Raw genomic sequence first — 24,136 nt, 5'->3', positions numbered from 1 at the left:
CTGATTTCTTTCATCCTGCATTCAGTTTCAAGGTCGTCCTATCCCAAATATGAAGAAATTGGCAAATTTCCTATATTTTACTTGCAAATTGCTAACTTCCACATTTTGAAATTACTAAGAAAAAGGAGAAGCAGCACCAGCCACATTCAACAGTTCAGCACAGAAAAGATCTAGTTGTACCTGTTCACCTCTGAAGTACTAAGGTTCAGAAACAAACTTCCCATAGAAAGCAAACCACTTGCACAAACAAAGAGAGCATGGCTGTTTGACGTTTCACTCTTTCATTGTGGGAGCAAATGTAGCTCTTTTTTTCAACACTTCAGGCTTGCCCTATGGCAAATGTGGTGATCCAACTGAGCAGAATCCTTGTCCCCACAACAGGTGTCCTTTGGCTTAGATAGCACATTACTTTGGATTTAGTAAGTCCTTTTAGATCAGTGGTTCTCAGCCTGTGGGTTCCCAGATATTTCGGTCTTCAACTCACAGAAATCCTAACATCTGGTTGAGTTTTCTGGAAGTGGTAGGCCAAAACACCTGGGGACCCACAGGCTGAGAACCACTGTGTTAGATAGTTATGCTTCAGCTTGGCAGTCCAAGGCTGAGTAGAGATCCATGGGTAGTAAAGCCAAGTAGAAAACGTTCCTGCTATTAAAAAGCTTGTGTAGTTCTCATCAGTGTTAAGGTGAGATATAAGATAGGGTAGGTTCAATTATTTGTTTAGAAACCCAATTCTATCATTTATTACAAGGGAATTCTAGAACCTGTCAGCTAAAGGACCATCATGCTTGCTCTGCTGTACACCTTTTGCTGAATCATTTACCTCTGATAAAGACTGTCTTATATCCAAAAAAATGCTGGGAAGGACTGGAATGTGAACAAGTTAAAACTGAAAAAGCAGAAGATCTACACCACTGGGGGTTTCTGCCTCACCAGTATCCACTTGGTGGATGAGTCTCTCAAAAGCAAAAGGAGAGAAAAAGCTGGCAAGTCAAATGCAGTACTAGTCGCATCAAGTAGAATTTATGAACTTAATAAACTAGAAAAATATACATAAAGAATAAGTTACGATTAAAAAGATTAAAATGCATGAATAATATACCCAAAATGGTGTTGTGTGTAATAAAAAAGAGGCCAAGACATCAAAATAATGGTCTGAATAACATTTGGACTATTATTTTAATTGAACAATATAAAAATACTGCACAGCTTTTGTGATGCTAAACAATCTCTATCTTCATGAAAATGAACTGTCAGCAACTGAGATGATCTGCCTGGCAGGGAACTTGGAAAAAAAAATGGAGAAAGGACATGCTCTCTACTACAACTGTGATAAGAACAGGAAAAAGCAGGCTATGTGAGACTGTTAAAATTTAGTGCTAAAAGTTAAGCATATAGAGAGGTAAAGGTAAAAGTTTTCCCCTGATGTTTAGTCTAGTCATATCTGACTCTGGGGATTCGTGCTCATCTCCATTTCTAAGCCAAAGAGCTGGCATTGTCCGTAGAGATCTCCAAGGTCATGTGGCTGGCATGACAGCATGGAGCACTGTTACCTTCCTGCCGGAATGGTGCCTATTGATCTACTCACATTTACATGTTTTTAAATTGTTAGGTTGGCAGAACCTGGAGTTGACAGTGGGAGTTTACTCTGCTCCCCGGATTCGAACTGCCAACCTTTCAGTCAGAAAATTCAGCAGCTTAGCGGTTTAACCCACTGCGCAACTGGGGGCTCCTAAACACACAGAGATTCTGAATGCAAAGCTTGGATAGATTAAAGTTCATTTCTTTAGAGAGCTCTTTCCAGCCAAATATGAAGATGTGGACTGAATTCTTTTTTTGTAGTCTGTGCTGCATAACTTTTTACATACTTACCAGTGTAGCAGAGGTGTCACAAATTGCAAAGATGTGTAATGGTTGACCATCAAGAGCATCTCAATGTACATCAGACTGTACTGATGCTCATCAGAATTGCTAGCCAGGGTCCCTCTGTGCATTGGGTTCCATTGCTCATCAATCCTGACACACATCTGCCCTGATGTGCATTGGGTCCTGCTGTTCTTTCTGGCCCAAGTGCAATGGGCCCATTGCTTGCTTCTCTATGTAGCCACACAACAGCAATACTTTGCTGAATACAAATGCTGTGAAATCGTTCAATTCTATTTTCAGAAGACGTAAGTCTACAAAGGACTTTTAGCTGTGAAGTTTAGCAAGTTCCAATTCAAAAGGAACAGAAAGGAAATTCTCACCAATTTGTCTCCCTAACTCAGCTTTTCAGCAAATTGAGGATTGAGAAGAATGTGAGAAATTGCATTGGCAGAGCAGAGGGCAAAGCACATCACTCTAAGTTATCACACAGAGCATAGATCTCTGTGTTTGTCAATGTGGAGTATAACTCCTACAATCTGTCTCCTAATCATGCAGCCATTTTCATTTAGTGATTAGGGTGCTGCCTCTTTCTGTCTTCATTCATTGGCATGGCATCAGAATACAGTGCTACCTTTCCCCCTCTAAGGAGCTCCTGGTTTTTTTTAAGAAATCCATTCACTGAAGTAGCTGGAAAGCATTGCAAATTACAGTTCTACAATTAAAGAACTAATTCTAAAATTGGTTTTACAGACTAGCGGAACCATAATCGAGGAGGAGAAGAATGCAGATGAGAGAAAATCAGAGGACATCTTTTCTTCATCCCTAGTAATACATCTGAAAATGTCCTGTTTCAAACTTCTATAAAACATTGAGCGAGAAGCAATTATAGATTGTTATAAGGGTCTAAGCATGCCTGCAATAAATGTGTTATATGTGTTTCGACTGCAAAATGTATTGTGATTAGAACCAAAATACCATTGTAACTCACTAGTTATACCAGATATCCACAATGGAAAAAAAGAGGAGAGGCTTCTATGCCAGTGAAATTTTGAAGCTCCTGGCTGGTGGAGCAGAAAAGTAGCTTATTGGCTATTCTTCTCATTTACACTGAATTCAGATTAATGTGAGTGAATACCAGGCTTTTCCTAGATAACTTTGAATGCAGTGAGTTGTGGAATAATAAAATGCTATTTTCTGCGCTGTCTGACATTTTGCTGACATATTCGTTGAAGTTTTGTTAATTACAAATTACAAATCTGTTTGTCGTGGGACATGGAAACTGTATAATTTTCACATGTCCCGCTTTTGTTTAAAAAAAGAATAAATTAATCACTTCAGTTAAAGCATTATTCTACACGCCATCTTAACAGCAAGGCAACATTAAAACATTTTGTTTTAAATGGAATAATTGGTGCAGATGACATAGCTGAGAGGAAAACCTACCCTTACAACATTGGAATAATAATAATAATAATAATAATAATAATAATAATAATAATAATAATAATAATAAAAACTTTATATACCGCCCTATCTCCCGGATGGGACTCAGGACGGTTTACAGTCATAAAAGCAACATAAACATTACATAACAACATAATACACATTATTAAACAAAGTAAAATAATACAATTATAACAATAAATCACACTTACATGACCAGATCAAGGGGACGGGAACCATAAACCCAATATATTAAAATGTATCATTTTAGGCTAGGGAAATCTTGTGCAATATATTCAGGCTCAGAAATCGGCGGTAGTCCAATGTAATTACAATAGAGTATCACTAATCCAAGCCTCGCTTATCCAAGCCTCTGGATAATCCAAGCCATTTTTGTAGTCAATGTTTTCAATATATTGTGATATTTTGGTGCTAAATTCTTAAATAAAGTAATTATAATATTACTGCGTATTGAACTACTTTTTCGGTCAAATTTGTTGTATAACATGATGTTTTGGTGCTTAATTTTTAAAATCATAACCTAATTTGATGTTTAATAGGCTTTTTCTTAATCCTTCCTTATTATCCAAGATATTCGCTTATCCAAGCTTCTGCTGGCCCGTTTAGCTTGGATAAGTGAGACTCTACTGTACTCAAAAACCTGCCAACACCACCAGGTCTTCAGTTCCTTACATTGTATACATTACATTACATTGTTGTATCTTACCGGACTGACACTGAGGTCCAAGGAAACCATGTGGACAGGCACAAGTATTTGGCTGAATGCAGGTCCCACCATTTAAGCAAACAGGGTCGCAAACAGCTGTACATAAAAGGGAAATAAAAAGAAATCCTTTTATTTGGGGTCAGTGAGGGAAGGGGAAAGCTCTTCTTTTTAAACAAGGCTTGCAGTTGAAATAAGCATTGGATTGTGGTAATTAAGATTTGTTTCCCCAGTACCTACAATATTTGTCACTTTGCATTTCTTTTGCAGTGTTTCTCCTAGATCAGTGGTTCTCAACCTGTGAGCCCCAGGTGTTTTGGCCTACAACTCCCAGAAATCCCAGCTGTTACGATTTCTGGGAGTTGAAGGCCAAAACATCTAAGGACCCACAGGGTGAGAACCACTGTCCTAAATGGATGGGTGTTCTGGAGACTGTTTTGGAAAACTGGAGTTTGGGGGTTTGTTTTTTCTATTGTGAAAGCAAGTCATTGGAAATGTGGAGGTCTGAAATCCACTGTAAACTGCACCCTATTTATATGGTTGACAGCATGAGAAATGTGCACTGTTTTTTAGCACTGCTGTAAAGAATGTGAGGATCCTGACAAGAAAGCCTATAAACCATTTAAACAGGCATTGTGAGTACAAATCTTTAGAGTTTACTTAACTGCCGCAGGACAAAAATACCTAAAGGGAAGCCAGTCTTTTTTATTGGTTTATGGATTAAAGGAATAGATTTACATACTTGCATTCTGAGGTTAATCCTGTGATCTAAACACATTTATTGGTTGGACAGATGTGCCTAAATCTAAGGCAACATTTGTAGAGGCAGATTGTATACCAGAAATTTCCAGTTGTACAAGTAATACCCATGGAAGCATGAACAGACTGTATTCCACCATTGATGTAAATCAGTGGATCCTAATGCACGACCCCTTAATACATATCCTCAAGTTGTGATGTCTCCCAACCAAAAAAATTATTTGCATTGCGACTTCATAATTGTAATTTTGCTGCTGGTATGAATCATAATATAAATATTAGGTATGTGCGAACCAGAAAAAAAATAGTTCTAAACTCTCTTCGAAAGTAGGGGGCTCTGGCCTTTGATTTCTAAAGTTATTTCCAAATTTTGAAGGCAAAAAGTTCAAAACATTCCAAAACTTCCGAATACAGTAGAGTCTCACTTATCCAACACTCGCTTATCCAACGTTCTGGATTATCCAACGCATTTTTGTAGTCAATGTTTTCAATATATCATGATATTTTTGTGCTAAATTCATAAATACAGTAATTACTACAAAGCATTACTGCGTATTGAACTACTTTTTCTGCCAAATTTGTTGTCTAACATGATGTTTTGGTGCTTCATTTGTAAAATCATAACCTAATTTGATGTTTAATAGGCTTTTTCTTAATGCCTCCTTATTATCCAACATATTCGCTTATCCAACATTCTGCCAGCCCATTTATGTTGGAAAAGTGAGACTCTACTGTATTCGTAATTAATTTGTTAATGGCAGACGTGCATGCGCAACAATAACAACAACAACAACAAACAGCACTGGGGGGGAATTTAGGGGATTCTTCCGCCCTCATTTTTTGAGCTATCCTGATGAAACTTGCTACAGTGGTACCAAATGCTGGTATACATTTACCACTGTTAGCTCACCAAATTTCAGAATGTTTCCCTTATCCTCTGATTTTTGGTGAATTTTCATAGCTTTTATAAAAAAACAAAAACATTTTAGTAATTACAGAAATCTGTTCCTGGTTTGAAAGTATTATTTCCTGTTTTATTGGGTTGTCTTTACTTTAAAAGTCATTGTTCTACTTCAGTAACTTTGTTTTTGTGGCTGAAACTATGTTCAATTGGTGGACACTCAGCAAACCATACTGTGCTATTTATAGGACGATGAGCAAAGACAAAGTTTTGGCAGTGTAATAAAGTTTTGTCATGTTTTTGTGACAGAACCAATTAGGAAATGACATTTATCAACCAGGAACACAAAACATAGTACACCAGAGAGGGGTTTTGGGAATGATGGGTGGTGCAGGGCTTTGAGGAGGCTAAGGCCAAACAAACAAACAAACAAACAAACACAACAGGCAGAGAGGGCTTGAACCCAGAGAAGGATTCAGCTATTTAACGCTACTGACGCTCCCAAAAACAACCCCTTTCCCCATCCAATTCCAACCCAGCAATTTTGTCTCCAAAAAAACCCCTTCTCCTTCCTTTATTCCTTTATTTTCAATGAAACTGCATCAGAGATTTAAACAAAAAAACCCTTTCCCATCCCACCCCACCCCGCCCCAAACTAAATGCCTTCTCTTCTTTGTAGAGAGCCGACTCCTTTTTCTCAATGGCTGCCAGTGCCTGCCTTTCTCTTGCAGGAACCCTTAGGTCCCCCTGCAACAACATGCCAGGCAGCAAGACCAACCAACCAACCTCCTCCCACTTCCATGCCAGAATGAGGCTCGAGGCATGCGGGAGGTGCTTTTAAAGGGGACATCTTAGACCACTCCCCTTACATGAACGTCCACACTGATTGGCCAAGGAGGCAAGCCCAGGCTAGGCTGCTCCTCCCTGCAAACAAAGTTTGGTTACTTTAAAAATGCTTTGTCATATATCCGATGAACTTACGAGCCCATTACATCAATGGGCTCAAACGCTTCAAAACTGAAAGTGTATTCTGAAGCGCCAAACCACATTAGAACCCTTAATAGATCCGATTTTAATCGATTTACAATTATTCTGAGGAATTCGCACATGCTTAGTAAATATCTGATATTCAGGATGCATTTTCATTCATGACCAAATTTGACACAAATACCCAATAGGCCCAAATTTGAATACTGGTGGGGTTGGGGAGAGGATTAATTTTGTCATTTGGGAGTTGCAGCTGCTGGGATTTATAGTCACCTATAATCAAAGAGCATTCTGAACTCCACCAAGGATGGAATTGACCCAAATTTAGTACACAGAACTCCCATGACCAACAGAAAATACTGGAAGGGTTTGGTAGGCATTGGCCTTGAGTTTTGGAGTTGTAGTTCACCTACATCCAGACAGCACTGTATACTCAAACAATGATGGATCTGGAGCTAACTTGGCATGAATACTCAACATGCCCAAATGTGAACACTGGTGGAGTTTGGGGAAATATACCTTGACATTTGGAAGTTGAAGTTGCTGGGATTTATAGTTCACCTACAACCAAAGGGGTTCCTAAGACCATCAGAAAAATGTGTTTGGTGACCCCTCTGTCACCTCCTCATGACCCTCCCAGGGGTCCTGACCCCCAGGTTGAGAAACAATGGTCTAAACAGTCTGTCAGTTGTTTGTATAATCCAGCTAGACTCCACTTCCAAGAGAATTCCTGCTCATGTCTAGGTGGGTGTATATACATTCATTGGAGAAAAACAAGGTGTTATAAGCAAGAACTGTCTTGGATTCTCTCATCGTACATAGTTTAGAACTAAGCTCTCTCTCACACACACATACACAGAGAGAGGGGGGGGAGCGAGAACATAGCCCAGCAAAAACTATTCTTCATGTCTTAGTGTTTAGGGCTATTCCTGGGCTTATTTGAGGTGCTGATTCAGAAAATTGCATTCGATAGACTACACTAGCTCTAATTTCTTAGATATGGTTATCGTGTTTTTCTATGGGAGAGCAGATGGTATATGGAATATGTTTTGTAGCTCAGAAACTAGAGCTGTCAAGGGGAAAATGGTACCAATTTTGGAATCAGCAGGTCAAATATGCCCAGAAACAGGTCTAACATTTGAGGCACCAAAATGTGTGATGGCCAGTGAAAATCAGTCCTCCTTTAAAATCAATATGGAAAATAAGTAGAGAAAAAATATATAGCTATCTACACTCAGTAGGGACATTTCTGAGAAAGGTGTATCTATTAGTTATTACTAAAATGAATGAGACATAAATTGGTACATGTAAATATTTATCTAATTTTATCTGGATTTTATGTAGTACATTTAGAATACTGTTAGAGAAAATTTGAAATGCCATAATGAAGGGCTAATCTCAATACCCCAGGATATATGGCTTATACCATGCAGCAAGACTGCACAACTCATGAGCTTTGATCCCAGCCCATTCATCTTACATTGTGACCTGTCAAGTCTACAGAGGGAGTCTTGACAAATTACAAATGCCGGCATTCATTCAGAGGGTGTTCTACATAGCTGGGGTGTTCTGTTTGACTTGTTATATTACAAGGTATGTGGCACTATTATGTTGAAGTTCTGAAGTAAAGCTCAAAGTCATAGCTTAAAAATACAGGAAGTTGCTTTATAGTTGGTTAAAGCAACTGTCTAGATCAGTATTGCCCACCCTTACTGGAAATTGCTCCCCAGGGTTTCAGAGAATGTTGCTCAGATTACGAGAGGTTGCTCAGATTTACCACTAACTATAGCTTTTTGATATGTCTGACTACATCTAAGGCATTTATGTCATACTAAAACAGGGCATGCAGATACTCAAGATCAGGGGTCCCCAAACTAAGGCCCGGGGGCCGGATGCGGCCCTCCAAGGTCATTTACCTGGCCCCCGCCCTCAGTTTTATAATATAATATTTTATATCATTTTAAATAATATAATATATTGTATATACATATAATATTGATAATAATATTATAATGTTATACAATATAATACTAATAATAATACCATATAATAATATTAATTGTATATTACATATAATATTACAGTATAGTGGTATAGTTTAATATAGTAATATATAATGCTAATATTATGTTATGCTAATAATATAATATATTGTATGTACATACAGCTGCTCTGAGTCCCCTTCGGGGTGAGAAGGGCGGGATATAAATGTAATAAATAAATGTAGTAAATGAATAAATAATTAATTTTAGACTTAGGCTCACCCAAAGTCTGAAATGACTTGAAGGCACACAACAACAACAATCCCAATTAACTTGACTATCTCATTGGCCTGAAGCAGGCTCACACTTCCCATTGAAACCCTGATAGGTTTATGTTGGTTAAAATTATTTTCATTTTTAAATATTGTATTGTTCTTTCATTGTTGTTGTTGTTTTGCACTACAAATAAGACGTGTGCAGTGTGCATAGACAGGAAGCTCTGGCATGGACTGGTCCATGAGGTCACGAAGAGTCGGAAATGACTGAACGAGTAAAGAAGAAGAGTGTGCATGGGAATTTGTTTGGGTTTTTTTTTTCAAATGATAATTCGGCCCCTCCACAGTCTGAAGGATTGTGGACTGGCCCTCTGCTTTAAAAGTTTGAGGACCCCTCAAGATATTTGTGAGAAATAGTGTTCTGATCATAGGAATAATTCTATTCTTATGTTCAGTATTCAACTGAACATGCTCAGACCATTGCACTGAAGATGTAAAGGTAAGCAATGGAATTGATGCATGCAGAATAAGTTTTTTTTTGGGGGGGGGATCCATCAATCCATGCATACCTGTTCAGTCTATGCTATCCTTGCTTGCCAAATGCATAAATGGAGTAAGGGCCCCTCCAGACCTTTTTAAATCCCACTTCCTCTTGGGATGGAGGGCACACAGCTGGCCTAAACCCCATGCTTTTGCAGATGTGGTGTCCAGATACTCACCCCTACTGATCCGAATGCAATACATGAAACTGTCACTGTCAGCCTCCCCCTTCCTGCACTTCATTTTCCTCTGCACTTACCAGGGGAAGACTTCACAAGGCCTGAAGAGCAGAAGGAGGGCTTTGGGAAGGGGAGGAGGGGTTTCTCCTCCAAGCCACTTTGTTGGTTCTTCCAGGGGAGAGGAAGAGAAGCAAGGGTTTCAGGCCTCCATGGAAGGCTTCCTCCATAAGTTAAGAAGGAAATGGGAGGCAGGAGGTAGTCCAGATAGCGGGAGGGAAGGAAAACACGTATTTTCCATGCCTGCATATTTACACAGGCATGGAAAGGTGGGTGCTTCTCAGGAGGAACCAAGTTTAAAGGATAGCTTTTAAACACGTGTTTTCCAGCCTTTAACCCGATTCCTCCTGATGTCTCCTGCAGTTTGGCTAAACATTGTTTAGCCACTCCCTTCACCTTTTAACCTGGGTTATAATGCATGCATAGAAGGGCCCTAAATAAGTTTGGTCCATAAAAAGCAACGGACAAGAATTGGTGCCACATTGGATAGTAGGACTGTGTCTAAAAGAGCTTTTTCATCATCATAGATTAATGTTAAATAATGTCATATCTAGTTAGTAGGCTTGCTCAAATAATTCGATTTCCCTGTTACCCGTTATTAATTCGTTATTTTCGTTTGTTTTGAAGCAATATAGAACCTTGGTTGTCCACACGTCTGGATATCGCGGTTTCGAATCGCGAGAGGCCGTTTTTTCTTATTTCTTCGTTTTTTTCGTTAGGAAAAAAAAGCTTTTGCAAATCACCCAAACTCCTTTCCTTTTGCCCCTCAGCAAAAGGGGCGTCACGGGCTCAGCCAATGGGAGGGGGCGAGGGGGAAGGAGGCCGAGGAGGAGGAGGAAGACGGAGGGGGGAAATGGCCGCCGCCGCCGCCTCGCCTCAGCTCAGGCCTGGAGAGACAGAGAGGGGCCCGGCGGTGAGGAGGAAGAGGCCCGGGATGCGAGGGGGTGTGGGCCAGGCCCGTCCTCGGCTGCTCCCGGGGAGGGAGGGAGGGAGGACTATGACTCCCAGGGGCCCAGATTCGCACCCTCCCTCCCCCCAATACAGGTCTCCATACCACACTACATGAACTTGAATGGATACTGTGGTTGTGTTGTCGAAAGCTTTCATGGCCGGGATCACACTGTTGTGGTATGTATTCCGGGCTCTATGGCCATGTGCCAGAAGCATTCTCTCCTGACGTTTCACCCACATCTGTGGCAGACATAGAGGTTTTGACGTCTGTGCGAAGCTAGGCAAGTGGGGTTTATATATCTGTGGAAGGTCCAGGGTGGGAGAAAGAACTCTTGTCTGTGGGAGGCAAGTGTGAATGTTGCAATTGGTCACCTTGATTAGCATTGAATAGCCTTGCAGCTTCAAAGCCTGGCTGCTTCCTACCTGGGGGAATCCTTTGTTGGGAGGTATTAGCTGGCCCTGATTGTTTCCTGTCTGGAATTCCCATTTTCTGGGTGTTTCTGGGAAGGTAATGGCACTCCATGTAGTCATGCCGGCCACATGACCTTGGAGGTGTCTATGGACAACACTGGCTCTTGGGCTTAGAAATGGAGATGAGCACCAACCCCCAGAGTCAGACATGACTGAACTTAACGTCAAGGGATACCTTTACCTTTACCTATACACACACACACACACACACACACACACACACACACACACAAGCAGGGACTATATATATATATATATATATATATATATATATATATATATACAATATATATCACACATACACCAATTTAACAAAGTTTCAGCCACAAAAACAAAGTTTCTGAAGTAGAACAATGACTTTCACAGTAAAGACAACCCAATTTAACAGGAAATAAGACTTTCAAACCAGGAACAGATTTCTGCAATTATTAAAAAATGGTTTATTATAAAAGCTATGAAAATTCTCCAAAAATCAGAGGATAAGGGAAACGTTCCAAATTTTGGTGAGCTATCAGTGTTAAATGTGTTCTACCACTGTACCAAGTTTGAAGAAGATCACTCAAAAAATGAGGGTGGGAGAGTCCTGTAAAGTCCTTTCCCTCTGTGCTGTTTTTGGGAATTGCGCATGCGCGTCCGCCATTAACGTATTAATTTTGAAAATAACAAATTTTCGTTAATTTCGAAATTTTTTGGGGGCCAAATTCGGAAATACCATCAGAAACGAAAAGCTGCCCCCCTCTAGTTTTGAAACGAGTTTAGAATCAAATTTTTCATGGATCGATCAAGCCTACTAGTTAGATGTACAACCAGCTGCCAGAACTGCAAGGATCTTAAACAGCAGGAGCAAAGAGGCATCAATTAAAATAGGGGCAGGAGAAATTGCTTTAAAAGCTAATGGAAGATACTCAGTGTACATCTTCAAAGTAATAACATTTCCTACCCAGGAAACAGGAAGTCAACAGAGAAGACCAAGGAGGAGGGAAAGCAAGGGTACCACTGTATGGCATTACTGTAGATCTTAACCAAAAAATGCAGGAGCCTTATAGTTGCTGCACCTTCAGTCATGTGTAGAGGGAAGGTACTCTATGTGTTTACCTGTCTCGCAGATAGGGCTGTTCCATCCCGGCTTGCACTCACATACATCTGGTGCTACACATTTCCCTCCATTGTGACAGTGCCTGTTACATATCACTGAAAAATAAAGGAGGCCAAGATTAGCTCTGCAAAGTATTAATATTTACTCTTTAATTTTTATATTTTCATTTTATTTTATTTTGGTTTAAACTGTGCCAGTCACAATGCGGAGCAGCAACTGAAACAGCCTCAAGCTTTTTGGCACTAACACTAACATTGAAATATTAGGTAAGCCCTTCATTTCTTTTTAAAAAATTGAAGTTAATGGTTTGGTTTTTTTTTTAATTAAAAAGATATACCAGGGATTACTTGATTTCCACAAGACAATAACATTTTGAGGGAAACATTATACCATTTTAGGAGCGACTTGAGAAACTTCAAGTCACTTCTGGTGTGAGAGAATTGGCCATCTGCAAGGACGTTGCCCAGGGGACGCCTGGATGTTTTGATGTTTTCCTTGTGGGAGACTTCTCTCATGTCCCTGCATGGAGCTGGAGCTGATAAAGGGAGCTCATCTGCACTCTCCCTGGGTTGGATTCGAACAGGAACTTTAAGGTCAGCAACCCAACCTTCAAGTCATCAGTCCTGCCAGCAGAATGGTTTAACTCACTGTACCACCATGGGCTCCTAATTTATAGGCTATACAATAGGCTTAATAAGTTTCAAAATAGGCTATGTAGGTTTTCATTTAATAGGCTATTATATAAGTATGTTCCTTCAATATGATTTTGATAATTCCATAGTGTTTTCTTAGGCAAGGAATACAAAGAGGTAGTCTGCCATTGTCAACCTTTAGCCTATTTTTGAAGATCATGAACCCAATTGTCTGAACCTTGAGGCTCACCAAAGACAGACAGACTGCCAAAAAGAAATGGAAGTTTTGGTTTTAAGGTGGAGAAACACCCACAGGCTTCCCATGACATGAAACTATGCAGACAAGTACTTTAATTCATTAAAATGTATGGTGGCTTACAGGAGAAGCAGTTTATATATACTAAAAAAAAACAGAAAATGGACAGCCTGTGGGTGTTTCAAAGGCTTGAGAGGCAAAAAAAGAACCTTGAGGATTGCATGTAGCTCTGTGGCTGCTCTTTTCCACCTTTAGTTTATTCAGAGAAATCTTTAAAAAATATTCTACTCATATAAAACTCTGGGAGAAAAAACCCATCAGGGCAATCTATCTTCAACCACAGTGCAAAGAGTTTATCATAGCCGCAGTAATACAGGCAGTCCCCGAGTTAAAAACATCCAACTTACAAACATTTCATAGTTAAGAAAAGAAGTTAGACAACAGGAAGTGAGCAAAATCTACCCCTCGGAAGAGAAATTCACTCTTGGAAGACTTATCATGGGAAAAAGGTGTCTCTACTGAAGCTTTCCCACCAATCCTTGTTTCTACAACAAGACATTTTTTTTTTCAAAATCCAATCATCATAGGTACAGAAGGTGAGGTGAATTCTTCTGAACAGGGGCACAGACAGCAAAACAAACACAACCCTTCTCTGTGCTGCCCAAAGCTGGCTGGAATTACACTTTAAAATATACTTGTTCCAACTTACATACAAATTCAACTTAAGAACAAACCTACAAAACCTATCCTATTCACAAATTGGGGGCTGTCTGTACTTGTTATTCAACTGTGATATAAATAGTTTTGATTGAACTTTATTTCTAAAGGCACTGGTTATGTATTGAACATGTTTTACTGCCTGTGCAGAACAATAGCTTGAATCTTAATAGCAATGTTTGGTTCTTTCCCTTTTTATATTTGGAGCGTTAATGCATTTGCTTTTCATAGCCTTGAATTTCATAGGCATTACCATAAACAAAGCTCCTTCTACCATTAGTGTGGTTACATAGCAAATGCCAATAAAGATGTTCATATGTTTTATAATACTAATGTGCTCTTGGAAAGCACAACATAGTGGAGGGGTGAAGGAATTATTTAGTCTTCAGTACTTTGAATAATAACTTCACTTCTCTAATGCATTGTAGGCTAAATTTGATGAAAAAGAAAATAATGAAATGTTCAAAAGAAAAAAGAATGGAAGTAAGTAAATCAAGATACACCCCAGCTCTGCACAGATAGATTTTCACTAGCATGATGGGAACTGTTTGTGGCTTCCCAAAAACTGCTCCATAGCATCTTTCTATTGTGTAGAGCAGATTTTGAGGGCTGCTTAAGGTCTAGAGTTCACAAGACAAGCAGAGCTATTTGCCCACCTTCCCATTTCCACTGACATATTATTCTTTATTACCTTTCTAAAATGTGGAAAAACTTTAATAACCATCATACATACTTGTCTCACACCTAGGACCAACAAATCCATAAACACAGGAACAGATGTTTTGAGCTATACATGTCCCTCCATTTTGACATGACGGATCACAAACTGTTACAAAAAAGCACAAAACAGCAGAAATTAAATTTCGTGTTCGTTATGTATTAACTATCATTGGGATTCCACTAGTTTATATTCTACTACACACAGAGTACTATGTACATGTACTATGGCTGCAAAGAATATCCTCCCTTGCAAAACCCCTCCCCCCAATATACCCCATACACACACAGGAGTCTTACTGGTGCATACCCATTCCCCACAGACATATTTCAGTGTTGTCCTTGATCTCTGTGGGGTGAGTGGAAATCTAAAATAGAGTCAAAATATACTTCTAAAGTCTTTTCCATGTGACCAAAGGCGTCCATAGATATTTTGCCTTAGTAGGCAAAATGAATTGTGGCGCCCCCCCCCCGGTGCTGCGGGAGGCGTGGCCGCGCACCACGGGAGGCGTGGCCGTGCGATGCGGGAGGCGTGGCCAGACTTTCCCCACCTCCCACACCACATGCCCTAGCCATGCCTCCCGCGTCGTGGGGCCATGCCTCCTGGCAGGGCCAGGGCGCGTGGGCCGCAGCGGGAAGGCCCATCCAGGCTGGCTGGGCCAGGTCGCGCAGCACGGGAGGCGGGACCAGGGCATGTGGGCCAGGGCGGGAAGGCCCAGCCATCCTGGATGGGCCTTCTCCTTCGGGCTTGGATGGGCCTTTCCACCGTGGAGGGAAGGCCCAGACCCAAAGGAGAAGGAGGCAGGGGGTGGCGCCATCCTCCCGGGGGCTTGACTGCACCCCTGGGACAATTGCGCCACAGCCAAATGCTTCCCTTGGTGGCTGGTTGGACCACCTCTGCATGTGACATTGGGGCACCATGATCACATGAAATCTCTGTGAATATGGCTGGTTTTCCATTCACTCTTTTATTCAATCTATTAGGGCCCTTCCACACAGGCCCAAAACCTGCAATAGGTTGTGGATTAACCCAGAGTAGACTGGGATTTCCCAGTTTATTTTGGATTTAAAAAACACCTTACCAGATCTGGACCTTACTGCAAGGTCTGGATCTATTGAGGAGTTGGGCCTGTGTGGATTGACTCTCAGGACTGCCTTCTGCAATCCTGAGGGCCAATCCCCATTGCTATCCCAGTTCTTCAGGCTCTAAGAGCCCGAAGGAGCAGGGTAGCACCCCAACCTCTGCTCCCAGCCCCCTGATTCCCCTCTAAACTCACGAGAGGGGCTTGGATGTGTGCTCAAGCCCCTTAGAGAAAGCTGCTGACATGTCAAAATGAAATCCCCCCCCCTCTAAAGCTTTGAACCCATCATTTTGACATTTCAGGAGCTTTCTCCGAGGAACAGGAAGACACAGCCAGGCCCCTGCGGTAAGTTTAGAGGGGAAATGGGGGACTTGGAGTTGGCTAGATGCCCTTCCCTCAGAGAAAACCTGGGATTTGGGACTGCTGTATGGCCTAAATCACGAAAGGAACCAGGATTTTAAATGGGTATTTTTGTGATTTGAGCCTGTCTGGAAGGGCCCTGAAAGTAGTTTGACAAAAGCAGGAAAATGGGTGCTCTTTCAGAGATAGCATGTAATGAAAGTGTGAAAGGAGGTTAGAGTCATATGCAGTTGTTATTTCAATACATTGAATCAATTGGTAAAAAAGCTACTGAGCTAACCCCTCTGTTTCTAGTTTTGTCTTTCAGATATGAAGAATGCTGGATCTGAATAGTATAGCCTTCCCAATTTGTAGATTTTCACCGTGATTCTCTTTCTTTCGACAATAATGGAAAACAGTAATATGCATCTGTAGCAATCTGAGGAAAGCAACAAAGCTATATATGGAAAGAAATGGGCTAGTCTCTTCATGTGTTGATTAAGCATGCTCAGGTAAGAACTAGGCCTGTGTGATCAATGAAATAAATGTTTCGGTACGCATTATGAAATTGGGGGGAGGCAAATAGTTTTTGAGGGTGTTTCTGAAATTATGGACCTAACATTTTTATAACTATAATGAAGTAACATTTTTTTTTCATTCAGAGATTGAGCAAGTGTAAAAACTTCAGGGGCTCATTTCTCCCTCATTTTTAGAGCTATCATGATGAAACTTGCTATAATTGTACCACACATTTTCCACAGTTAGCCCACCAAGTTTCTAAATGTTACACTCATTCACTAGGTTTTTGGGAATTATTTTTTACAAACAATATTTTTATAGAAAACTACAAAAGCTATATATTAAATTTTATATATGTGCACAATGCACATAACCAGGATATCAATCCCCCCAAGTTTCAGAAAGATTCACACATCTACTGATTTTTTAAAATATAGACAAAAACCTTTCACACACACCCCAAAAAAGCCACAACAACAATCACCTTGAATGTCTGTCTAACAGTGTGCCTGTATGACACACAATTAACCATAGAACTTCAACTTTATACTTTTACTTACTTACCTTAGTCCTCTTCGCAGATTCAATAATTTTATTTATTATTAGACTGACTCTAAACGGCTGGCTGCTGCAGCCCTCATGATGTTGAGAATTGTTTTCATGGAAATCTAGTTTAGGGCAGGACATTTTGAATTCTCTGCCACAAGAGGGCTCTCCTTCCCAAACTGCATTTCCCAGAAAGCTGTGTTCTCAATCTCCTGCCCAGCTCAGCTAGTCTCGTCCCAGCTGCCCTTCCTTATGGTGACCGGCAAGCAGCCTGGGACTTAATTTGAACACTAGAAATGGCCTCTTTGGCTTTCCCAAAGTTGTAATGCTTATACTGAAAATTAAACTGATATTGATAGGCTTCCGAAAGTTACAGAATCTTAACAACAATTATTGGTGAGTGTTTTGATTCTTACATGTTTTCTCCCTCTTTCCTACATGTTTCTTAATAGTGATTAGTTTGCATGATTCCAATGAATAATGACTTATGAGGATTAATTATAGTTTTACACAGTCTAGCAAAGACTACATTCAACCTCACCAGACAGGCAAAATTGCCCATCCTACAGCACTTCCACTTCACTTGAGGCATGGAGCCTACCGGCAGCCATCACTTAATGTCAATCTACTTCCAGCAGAGCTCTGTGCCTCAAGAAAAGTGGAAGTGTTTCAGGAGGCAGCGGGGGCAACACGGGAGGCTTCCTGTGTTGCATAGGAAACAACGGGGGGGGGGGGAGTGGAGAAGACAAGCGGCAATGCTCCCTCCTAGGATGAGGGGAGGAGAAAGGTAGGTGATACTGTGCAGCAGGTTACCCATACACCCAGCCAGGTGTGTGAATCCCACCCTTAATGTGATGAGGTTCATAGACCTTATGTGTCATAAGGTCATAGACCTTATGTGTCATTGGAATCTGGCCCTAAGATGTCAGCTATGGCATAAATGGCTTTTGGCTAAATTCTAAGGGGGCCTCAAAGCATATGCAGCATGTTACAGATGGCTAGGCATCATGGTTCATGGTTCAAGTTCTTGCAATTCCAAGCTGCCCTGTCATGGATGTACAGCTATGATTTTCTAGCTGTTAATGTCATTTTCTTTTGTTGATGAAACCTATAAATAATGCAGAAAGGAACAGAAAGAAATTGTCCTGTTATTTAGATTCTAGGTTGGAAGGTAAACATCCTATGGATGTTGATGAGGATGAACCACTGACATTTCAGGCGTTCTTGACATCTTGGTCCTCAAAAGTCTAGAAGATCTTGATTCATCCCTATATTTTGCATATCAGAAATGCTAATTATTTTGTATGTGTAATTTCACTCCCATTCCAAAAGGGAAAAGAAGGGGGAAAGTTTCTAAAGTTCTATCTCCAAACAGAAGAACTTATCTATTTAAACATTTCTTATACAACTATTGTGAACATGCCATGAAACTGGAACCCCATATTTTTCCAGAGTACTTCAAGACTTCTTAAAACACTTTTTCTTTTAATGAATCAATTTATTTACATTTCCATACCTAGGATGTTCTACATACTCAAGTTTGTAAAAACCACAACCACAACCTTATTTTTGTGGGAGTCCAATTTGTTTCCACTGCAAACGGATAGAAGTTGAACTTTACTGCTAGAGGGAATTGAATGAACTGTTTTATTTATCATCTGAATGAAATGGCTGAACTATGGCAAGGATGCAATTCAACACTTAATACATGACAACTCCATGAGCTCTATACAGCTTACATCCATGTAAAACTGTAGATCTTTTAAATGACTTTGAAATGTTTTGAATATGTATTTAAATATTGATAACAATACAAATAAGGAAAAAAATGGCATATTTCCATGCTTGTGCTTCATAATCCCTGGGGCACTCACAAAAATCAGTGCTATGTATTTTCCTCCAGTTTGGCATTCAGAAATACAAATAGCTTGAATAACATCCATTTAAATGTGAAGTTATTATTGAAACATAAGACAAACAAAATTAAAATCATCTACTGTATGCAAAATTCAATTTGTTTTTCTGGATGGTTTCCGGTAAAAGTGAAGCCACATTTTTGACTTCACCTAATTAAACAATTAAGTAAGAAACAACCTGTTATAAACAGACCTTATTAGAGAGTGCCGTATAATTACTGATCACAGTCCCATCAAGTACTGTTGCCATGCAATCACTATGTAGAATGAAAGTACATTGTGCAAGAGTGGTGCTTGGTGGATAATAGGCATAATAAATAAATTATTTTTCAACATCTCCCATAATTACATGATCAAATAAACTCTTACGTTTTAAAGCAGTGGACATGCCTGGTGACTCTCAATATTTTAAATGTAGGATACAATTCAAGGAGGTATTCCACATTATATGGTTTATGGAGTGGAGCCTTTAATGATAGCTAATACAACTGTGGAAAATGAATGGTGGCTTTCCCCCAACAGTGGCTGATGTTTCTAATAAACATGAGCAATATAACTGAAGGGTATTTTCTTTGATCACAATGTTTTAAGAGTCATATGAGGCAGCTGTAGACTCTGAAAGCAAAGCAGGTCAAAGCTGCAATGAATAAAGATGAGAGGTGCAAGACCCATTTGAGTAAAACATTTGAATTTATTACTCATCTTTAGATCACTGAGTCTAGTGAACCACTTTATCTCAGACATGAAAAGTTATCTCTTTTTAGTTTTCCTTTGGGCAACATAGTTATAGTCATAATCTTTGTACATCTGGATACTCTATTGTAAATATGTCACCACATGACATACATTTCAGGAGAGGAAAAGAATTATGAACAAAATTCAATTATTTTTGCCTAAGCTCGTAATGATGAAACACTAGTTGATTTCATGTCAGTAAACTGCAGTTACTTATGAATTTTACTATATTCATCCTGTATTTTCTCTCTTACTTCCATAAAAAACTTTATTTCCTGTATTTTACAGCACCCAGAAGACCTCATATGCCAAGAATTTTATTATTTATACAATATTAGAGAGTTAGGAATTGAACTTTGTTTAGTTGTTACTGTTAAATTGTTGTCCTTTAGTTTATTTCAATGAAAACAAAACTTCGACCCTTAAACATTATTCTGTCCATTAATTATGTGCATATATAATAGGCTAGGCATTGCCATAGAGGAGACAATACCATTTTCACAATAAAGGTGAATTGCCCTATTCCGGGCAAAGTACAAAGTGTTGGTTTTGATCTTTAATCCCTACATAGTTTGGGTCCAGGTCACCTACAGGATCGCCTTCTCCCGTATAATCTGCCACGAACACTCAGGTCTTCTGGAGGGTATCTACTCCAGCCTGCCAGAACCAGACTGGCAACAGCCACTCAGAGGACCTTTTCATGGGCTGCCCCAAGACTGTAGAATGACCTGCTGGAAGAGCTTCAACAGCTAGATCAGGTGTTGGAATTTAAGACACAATTGAAGATTCATCTCTTCCAGCAGGTCTATCCAGCCAATTTTTAGCTGGCAAATTTAATCTGCACTTTATAAATAAATTTTAACTTGTATTTTAATTCTGTGAATTTTGTTGAATGTCTTTTAATAGTCTTTTAATCTCTTGTTTGAATTATGTTGTCTTCTGCCTTGAGAAACAGGGAGAGATGGGTAATACAATTATTATTATTATTAATAATAATATTATCAGAGCCGGCCCTAGGTATTTTTCAAGTGTAGGCGAACAGAATTTTGGTGCCCCCCCAAACCAATCACTGAAAAATAAAAGCGTTGGATAAGCGAAAATGTTGGATAATAAGGAGGGATTAAGGAAAAGCCTATTAAACATCAAATTACATTAAGATTTTACAAATTAAGCACCAAAACATTATGTTTTACAACAAATCAACAGAAAAAGTAGTTCAATACATGGTAATGTTATGTAGGAATTACTATATTTGCGAATTTAGCACCAAACATTGAACAGGGATATAGGGCAGTGTGGACTTAGATAACCCAGATAGCCCCCGGTATTTAAAAAAATGCTAAAATCAGGACAATAAATAAAGAGCAACACTCTGAAAACAGGAGAAATCCAGACAGTAAACAATCAGGGACAGCTAACACCTCCCAAAAAAAGATTTTCCCAGGCAAGAAGTCAGGCCTTGAAGCCACAGAGCCATTAAATGCTAATCAAGGTGATCAATTAGAATTCTTTCTCCCACCTTCTACTGATATATAAACCCAGCTTACCTCACAATCTCTGAAGGCCCCAAAAGCGGGCCCCGGGAGGCCCAGCACGGGCACCCCAAACACCCTCCTGGTGAGAATGAAGGCATTTGCAGCTTCTCTGCTCCCCAAACTGCTGAATGCCAGGAAGGCCTCACCAGGAAGGTGTTTGACAGCTTCTCTGCTCTGCAAAGTCCCGAACGCCTTCCTGGCACCGCTTCTCTGCTCTCCAAAGCGGCAACCTTGGCTCCTTCCTTGCGGAGGGAGGCGTGGCGGCGGAGGCAGGCCACAGGAGACAGGAGTTGCCTTGATGGTGCCCCCAACAAGATGGCGCCACAGGCAACTGCCTAGTTGGCCTGGTGGTTGAACCTCCTCTGAATATTATTAATGGTAGTAGTAGTAGTAGTATTATCAGTAAAAAATCAGTCTCAGCCCAATTGGCTGGCAGCTATTTACAGCCACACATAACATGAGAAATCCAGCACAAAACACAAACATCCCATTTCAGCAAAGGGAACATGAGTCCAAACAGAGAATGTGATAGGAAGTGGCCACACTCCTTCCTTCATAGATTGGCGGTGGACCAGAGAGAAACCTTAAGCCATCCAAGGACCCATCCCTGAAGTCCACTAAGCAGTCTATGGATATTACTGAACCTGGGGTTTCTGCAGGAGCTGATCCCACTTGGGATGCTTGGAGAAGGGATGATGGTTCTTTAAGTGTTCATGGGGCTAAGTGTGGGCAGGATAATTGGGACTCCGACGAATTGCTAGGTACTCCGGATCCACGAGCTCTAGCTGTGTGGAGTTCGGACTCTGAGTAGATTTGGGACACCTGGTGTTTGGGTGTGAGTGTTTGGTCACCCAGGAGGAAGGGGAATAAAATGGGAATGTTTGGCCATTGCACTTTGCGTGTGGCAAGGTTTTGCTGAGGCGCCATTGGGATCTCTGTGTTTCCGTGAAGACTGGACTTGGACTGTGATTCGAATGTAAGTTATCTGGGACTGTTCTGCAGCAGAGGGATGGAACTGTGTGGGTTTCCTTGGACTGCATTCTGATTACTATTTCTAGCTACTGATACCATCTGGCTTGGCTCTCGCTGTGTCTTATCGTGGACCTGGTTTGGATGACTGCACCCTCTTCGGACTTTGGATTGAATTTGACCTGGCTTCTGTCTACGCTCTCTGACTGACGACTACTCCCGGCTTCTGAATACTGGTTTGCCTTTCGGAATTTGCTGCTGCCTCCCGACCTGACCTTGGATTCTCCTGACGACGGCTATTCATCATCCCTTTGAAGCTTCGGCTTTATCTGCACCGTGGAAGCAGTTTACTGCTCTTCTAGTTTGTTTGTTTTCAAGCCAGTTTGCTGTTTTTCTTTTGGGAACTGTCCCTTTAACTCCGCAGAGCCGGCTGTCTGTTTGCAGAAACGGTTTGAAGCCAAAAGAGGCTTTTGCACTTTCTGTTATACTCTGCAGCTTTTGGAAGGTTTCAAGCCTTCGTTTATTTTGCATATTTTCTTGCAGTCAACTCTATTTGTTTCTCCAAAGCTGAATTGAAGCGTCTTTAGTTTTTATTGAATGCCAGCATGGGAAAATAGTGTGGCTTGTTTTTGAGTTATTTTTGTCTAAACTACTCCTGAAACACTGATAAGTGAAGTGTTTCAAGGATACTTTCTGTGTTTATGTTATTTTTGGCTTATCTTTGGAATAAACTCTGTTTTGTTTGTTAACTGGCATCTGACTCTTGACAAAAGGTCATGTTCCAAGCACAATAACAAAGGAAAAGTTTTTGTTTATGATGATGTCTGAGCATTTACCTAGTGCATACTTTAAAATCTTTTCCATATCTAGATTTTTCAACTTCTAAAATTTTTGTTGTCCAAAATCATGCTAGACAGTTTCAAATGAGTAAACTTGAATTAGATAGTTTGTATCCATGATCCCTACATAGTCTTACTATAGGGGATATATATGGGGATTGTGGAAGTCCCCCAAATCCTACATAGCAGAGATCAGCAGTGGTCTGTATCCCATTGATCCAGAAGTATCTGTAGTCCCTCCCTCACATGAGCAATATCTGACACATGATGGAAAAGCAACAAGAGTTCAGCTTCTGCTTATCACACCAGGCATTGCTCATGAGAGGGAGTCGGCCATCAGTCCCCTGCTTTCTGATCAATAAGGGAACAGACTCCCATTGATCACAGCACCTGCTGCCTAGTAAATGCAACAGGATTCTATGAGTATCACCGTAACTATGGTGGTTATGCACTCATAACACCCTATGTCATCATGTTTTAGGCTTCCTCTTTATTATTATCTGATGTTGGTGTTTATTGTATTGAGTTGGGCTCTAAACAAGTTGGTATGTATAGTCTTGTGATCAGTGCCCTGTGTTCAAAACTATAGAAATGATTACAGCAAATGTAGTTTCATGGAAAGCTCATGTTAATGCCATTCGCACACTCCAGAAAGCATGCAATTGGGAATGGTGGCGGCGGGGGGGGGGGGGGGACAATCAGAACAGCTCATGGTAGGGGAGAGCTAGGAAACATCAAATTAAAAATAACAGATTGATGGAGAAGGTTACTTGCACGGAAAGTTCAAAGAAAGTGAAGAGAAGCATTTCAGCTGTAGAACTGAAATTTGTATTACTGATGCATCAATTTATGTCAATCCAGGATTTCAAACTTTAAAAAATCAATTGGGGATTTGGGGAGTGGAATTGGGGAGTGGAATGTTTTGATCGTGTATGACTGTTTACTACTCTGGTTTCATTATTTTTACAGTTCTATAAACTTTGAACCTTTAGAAACCAGGGAAAGGTTTTAATGTTGTGGACAGCTTGTAGTTAGGGTGGTTGATGGATTATCTTTCTGTTAAAGAAGTGGGCCTCTGTGCAGTTGGGAATATGTTTTGGAAACCA

The 24,136-nt window shown here is 40.3% G+C and overlaps 1 protein-coding gene across 1 annotated transcript in view; it reads right to left on the bottom strand.

Annotated features, from left to right (window-relative positions):
- The window catches only part of LOC103279158 (von Willebrand factor D and EGF domain-containing protein), a 368,122-nt gene that overhangs the window by 64,608 nt on the left and 279,378 nt on the right, over nt 1–24,136 (bottom strand). Inside the window, exons 23-25 of the mRNA XM_062966717.1 lie at nt 14,567–14,659; nt 12,228–12,323; nt 4,034–4,129 (exon numbers count right to left, since the gene is read on the bottom strand). Of these exons, the coding sequence (XP_062822787.1) occupies nt 4,034–4,129; nt 12,228–12,323; nt 14,567–14,659 (285 nt within the window). The remainder of the gene's footprint in view (nt 1–4,033; nt 4,130–12,227; nt 12,324–14,566; nt 14,660–24,136) is intronic.

Source organism: Anolis carolinensis, chromosome 1, assembly GCF_035594765.1.
Source record: "Anolis carolinensis isolate JA03-04 chromosome 1, rAnoCar3.1.pri, whole genome shotgun sequence".
Classification (NCBI taxonomy): domain Eukaryota; kingdom Metazoa; phylum Chordata; class Lepidosauria; order Squamata; family Dactyloidae; genus Anolis; species Anolis carolinensis.
This window is presented reverse-complemented; position numbering and strand designations above follow the sequence as displayed.